Here is a 4,721-nt window from a genome sequence, read left to right as displayed (position 1 = left end):
GGGCTTGTGGCTCTCAGAGCCTATCAGGGACTGGAACATACAATGAAGTTGTGAGTTGGCCTCACTCCAAGCCCAGCCTCCAGCACCACTACCCTCCAAGAAAGTGGCCTGCTCCCCATCTTGATAATCTGTCTTGCCTGAGATTTTCAACAATCCCTCTGCCAGAGCCAGAGGAGGGTTTAGGGACCAGTGCTATCCCTGGTTTCAGTGGCCTGAGAGGATGGAAAAGGAAAGGAAGTCAGGTGAGGCCTCCAGGACTCTGCTTGATCAACACCACACAACCACTAGGGGTAGGCCTTAATTTGCCTTGTAATGCAGATGAAGCAAAAGAGGCTCAGAGAGGTCAAATCTTCTGCAAAAGGTCATGCAGCTGGTCAGTGGCAGGCTGAAATTTGAATCCAGATATGTTCAAGGCTTGTTTTGATTCAAATCAGTGGGCCTGGAGCAAAGCCCAGGGACATGGCCAGCCTCCCACACTGTAGATCCCAGCTCCAGACCGGCCCACATAAGCCCCAAGGTTAGGAACAGTCACATGATCATTCTTCATGGTTCCTTCTGTGACTGGTACAGTATCTATTACAGAGCAGGTAACTGTTACTGTTTCACTTTGAATGCAAGACCCAGATAGGGGGCACAACGGCTCTGAAGGGACTCAAGAGGCTGCAGCCCCAGGCCTGGCTGGGACCAGTGGCCTCCAGGAAATGAAGAAAAGCAGGGATCAGGCCCTGGGAGAGAGGACCCTCTCTCTTCACCTGTGAGCCTCAGGAGACAGGAGCATCTCTCAGTCAAGGTGTAAGCAGCTCTAGCATGCCCAAGGCCGGGATCCTGCTTTGAGACCATGCTGCCATTCCCCTACCCCGGCCCTGTACGACTCACCATGGTGGGGAGGCTCTGAAACAGGCTGAGTTCACACCGTTGCACTGAACTGCTGGAGGATGGACAATCCTGTGCTACCCGGGTCTGAGTACAGTGGAGGCAGCAGCAGCACCTGCAGGAGTGGGCAATGGTACAAGCTGCAGAAGGCACTCACAGCCGACTGGCACAATCACGCTTAAGCGCCCTAGTAATTAGGGAGCTGCCCCAGACTTCGGTCCAAGTCCAAACTCTAGTACGTGGGCTACAGATGGAGAAGAGTGTGGGGTTGACCAAGGTTCATGCCTGCACTTGGCTGCCAGAAGACAGATCAATCCATGTCAGGCACAGGGCTGCCTTTATGCCCAGGAACAGCACCCACTTCATCACTAAAGAACAGTGATCCTCAGAATAACTATCCTTTACACGGGCATCACATGCAGTGAAAAAGTTAACAAAGCTCTTCACACGCTTGCCCTCACTGTCCTTGGCACCAAAAGGGCAGGGAATGGGGGGAGCTAGCCAGGTTTGTGACCCATTTTACTTCCGGCAAACAGACTCAGAGAGCTCTAGGGACCTGTCCAAGGTCATACAGGTAGGAGCCAGGATCTAAATCCATGTCTAGTTTTTCTACCAGGAGTGTGTGTTTACTACTGATAATTCCGTGCCTCCAAAGTCAGGCAGAGTCTCTGCTGTGGCAAGGGCAAGATGTAAACCACGATGACGTTCTAGCTTTCCTCAGTTCAGCCTGGTTCAGCCGCGTGTTGGCCTCTGTGTGGGTGCACAATAGGAAGAATCAACATAGCTCTGCCTCAGCCTACTTGGGGTTGGGGGGAGGGTCTTAGGTAAACCAATTCCTCCCTAAGCCTCAGCTTCCCCATCTGTAAAATGGGGGTTGGCTCCTCTCTGGTATTCTGCTAGTGTGCCAAGCCATGTGGTTCTCCTCTTGTTCCCGGGGAGCCTGTTTGATGTGGGGCACCCTGGAGGCTGCAGGGCTGACTGCCCTCCTGGCTCATTAAGGTTCCCTACGGAGAAATGTTGGTTTTGTGTTTGAGGTTCGAATTTGTAGAGTAACAGGGGCACCAATCACGTTGGGCAAGCAGACCAGTGGGCCTTTTGAAGTCTGAAGAATCAACGCGCAAAAGGGAGGGGGTGAGCCGGTGGTCGTTCTAACGTCAGGCGAGGGCACCAGCTGGATCTGGAGGAACTGAGAGAGTGAAAGGAAGGCAGGCAAGGTTCTAGTCTGGGATGTGCACGAATAGCGGTCGTCTCCCTTCCCTCTCTAGGCCTCCGCAGTCCTTCCCGTTCCAAAAGGAGGAACAGCCCCAAGGGCTCCTGGAGCAACGGAAGAAAGAGGAATGGATGCGGGGAAGGGCAAAGGGCGCGGAACGGGGTGGGGAGTCCGCGGGCGAGCTCCGAGGACACTGGCGCACCTCCCCAGCCAGCTCACAGCCGCATCCGCCACCTCCGAAGGCTCCGCGACTTCCCGGGGACCCCCAGTGGTGAGCTCTCATCCGGGTCCTGCGGGCGCTGGCGGAAAGAGGCGAGGCGGTGCCTCCGGGGGCGGGGCCTCCTTCGGTTGGCGGCCTCGGGCTTCGGGAGTCCTCCAAGAGGCCAGGTGAGGCCGTCCCGTGATGCCCCGCGCCCCGGCCGCTCTGGCCTGCAACGTGTCTCTGGGGCGGAGGCAGCGGCAGTGGAGTTCGCTGCGCGCTGTTGGGGGCCACCTGTCTCTTCGCTTGTGTCCGTCTCTCTAGTGTCGCGCTCGCGTCCCGACGAGCCGCTCTAAGCCTCGACATGTCGTACAACTACGTGGTAACGGCCCAGAAGCCCACCGCCGTGAACGGCTGCGTGACCGGTGAGGCTGCCGGGGCCGGAGACCCCGGCGAGGGAGGGAGCTGGGGGGAGCCGCGGCCTAGGGAGGCCCGCGGTCCCCGGGGCGGCCGGGCAGGAGTCGGCTCGGCTAATGGAAGGCCCTGGCGGCCGAGGAACCTCCCCAATCCCGCGACCTCGAAAGAGCCGTCCCAGTACGCGCTTTTTGGGGCTTGGAAGCCGCTCTCGAGGGTCCCCTTTCGTCCTGGGGAGGTCACTCGGCCTCGAGGACAGGGCGGGCCCAGTGAGACAGAGGAGTGTGAGTTGGTTGTGCGGTGTTATTTGGCCCGGAAGATTGGCCTCCTGTGGCCGGGAAAGGGGGAGGTGGTAATGGCGACTTTGGGGTCAGGTTTTTCCTGTGGGGAAGTCTGGGGGGCCCAGGAGGTGGAGGGATGTGAGGAATGCCCGCATTATCCTACAGAGGGAGAGGAGCCCTCTTCAGGCTAACCCCTTTGCCTGGGGCAGTTGTTTACATGAGGGCCGTGCTAGAGAAGAGGGTTTGGTTTGCCTGGCCCAGTGCTGGGTTTTCCTTATTGACGATGCGCTTGGACTGTTAAGGACACCGAAGTCCAGAACCCGGGAAGAGTCCTCTTAACCCACATTCTCAGCTGAATATGCCGACCCCAAGCTTGCATGTTTATATACACCCTAATCACGATTCCAAAACAAAGCTGTTTTTCAGAGTTGGAGGTAGCTGAGTGTGGATGGGGATATTGGTAGACTACCAGGAGGGCAGGGAGTGTGGACAGAACAGTGTTTTCGTGTAAAGCTCGGGGACTTTTCATTTGACTTGGTCTGTCAGATAAAAGTTTTGTGAGGCTTTAGATGAACACTGGAAGAAATGAACACTTTCTCTGGCATTCTCAATTAGAGCCTGCCACTGTAACCGTAATAGGAAGAGTAAAATTTGAGGGACGAGAGCCATGAGAAGGGATTACGAAGTCATTGTCAGTTGGAGGACACACGGCTCTTAGGTCCAGTCCAGTTTTCTTAGTCTGATTAGGAAAGTAGCTTTGTTGAATGCATGAACTGAGACTCTTTGAGGTGCCGGGTATGATAAGAAGGGGAGTAGTACCTGGAGGGAGTTGGAGAAGTATGTGAAGTAAATGAGAATTTTGGAGGTATTTAGGCATAAGTGATAGGATTATTTTGAAGGGATGGGAGGCCCTTCCCCTGAGTTCAAAAGTTAGACGGTCTGTTCTTTCAGGACACTTTACTTCAGCCGAAGACTTAAACCTGTTGATTGCCAAAAACACGAGATTAGAGATCTATGTGGTCACTGCCGAGGGGCTTCGGCCTGTCAAAGAGGTGGGCATGTACGGGAAGATTGCGGTCATGGAGCTTTTCAGGCCCAAGGTAAGTGTTGCAGTTGGGACAAGCAGTGGAGGGAGAACTGTTGGTTGTAGGTTGTTTTATGTTGTTTTTGTTTATTTATTTCCTTTGAAACGGGTGTCTCACAGTGTTGCCCAGGATGTCTTGAACTCCTGGGCTCAAGCAATCCCTCCGCTTCAGCCTCTGGAGTAGAGTAGCTGAGTGATTGTAGGCATGCGCCACCGTGCCTGGGCTGTGTTACGTTGTTTTGCGAATTCTTGGGATGGGTGGAATATACGTTAGGAGAGAAACTCTCTTCTCTTTTTTCTCTCTTTGGATGGCAAATTTCAGTATGTACTCTTGACCAAGCTTTCTAGAAGTAAAAGGAGAGATTTATTAGGGAAACATTTATGAAGTTGACTTCTTTAGGAGACAGAAATTAAAGCAGTTTGTTTCAGAGGATGGGTTACAGAGTGGGGCAGTCCTGGCTTCATTCCTTGTTAATTCTGACTTTAGGTGTCACTTGAGGCACCTTTCAGATCAAGTCCCCTGGGTTATTTTGAAGATGAAATGATTCGGTAACACAGGGCCTATCATATAGCAAGCATTTAAAGTTACGTTAACAATTACCAGGCTGGATGTGGTGGCTCACGCCTGTAACCCCAGCACTTTGGGAGGCCAAGGTGGGT

At 53.9% G+C, this 4,721-nt stretch overlaps 2 protein-coding genes across 3 annotated transcripts in view; one reads left to right on the top strand and one right to left on the bottom strand.

Moving 5' to 3' along the window:
- TKFC (triokinase/FMN cyclase) overlaps positions 1-2,433 on the bottom strand; it is a 15,629-nt gene extending 13,196 nt beyond the window's left edge. The window contains exons 1-2 of one of the 2 annotated variants that reach the window (XM_011993323.1): positions 2,286-2,433; positions 877-988 (exon numbers count right to left, since the gene is read on the bottom strand). In XM_011993323.1, coding sequence (XP_011848713.1) covers positions 877-879 — 3 coding nt within the window. In that variant the 5' untranslated portion in view covers positions 880-988; positions 2,286-2,433. Of the gene's footprint in view, positions 1-876; positions 1,007-2,285 lie in introns of those variants that run through there. The other variant, XM_011993324.1, reaches the window with a different exon arrangement.
- DDB1 (damage-specific DNA binding protein 1, 127kDa) overlaps positions 2,397-4,721 on the top strand; it is a 33,893-nt gene continuing 31,568 nt past the window's right edge. The window contains exons 1-3 of the mRNA XM_011993325.1: positions 2,397-2,470; positions 2,607-2,707; positions 3,929-4,077. Coding sequence (XP_011848715.1) covers positions 2,647-2,707; positions 3,929-4,077 — 210 coding nt within the window. The 5' untranslated portion in view covers positions 2,397-2,470; positions 2,607-2,646. The remainder of the gene's footprint in view (positions 2,471-2,606; positions 2,708-3,928; positions 4,078-4,721) is intronic.

This window comes from Mandrillus leucophaeus, unplaced genomic scaffold, assembly GCF_000951045.1.
Source record: "Mandrillus leucophaeus isolate KB7577 unplaced genomic scaffold, Mleu.le_1.0 Scaffold43, whole genome shotgun sequence".
Classification (NCBI taxonomy): Eukaryota; Metazoa; Chordata; class Mammalia; order Primates; family Cercopithecidae; genus Mandrillus; species Mandrillus leucophaeus.
This window is presented reverse-complemented; position numbering and strand designations above follow the sequence as displayed.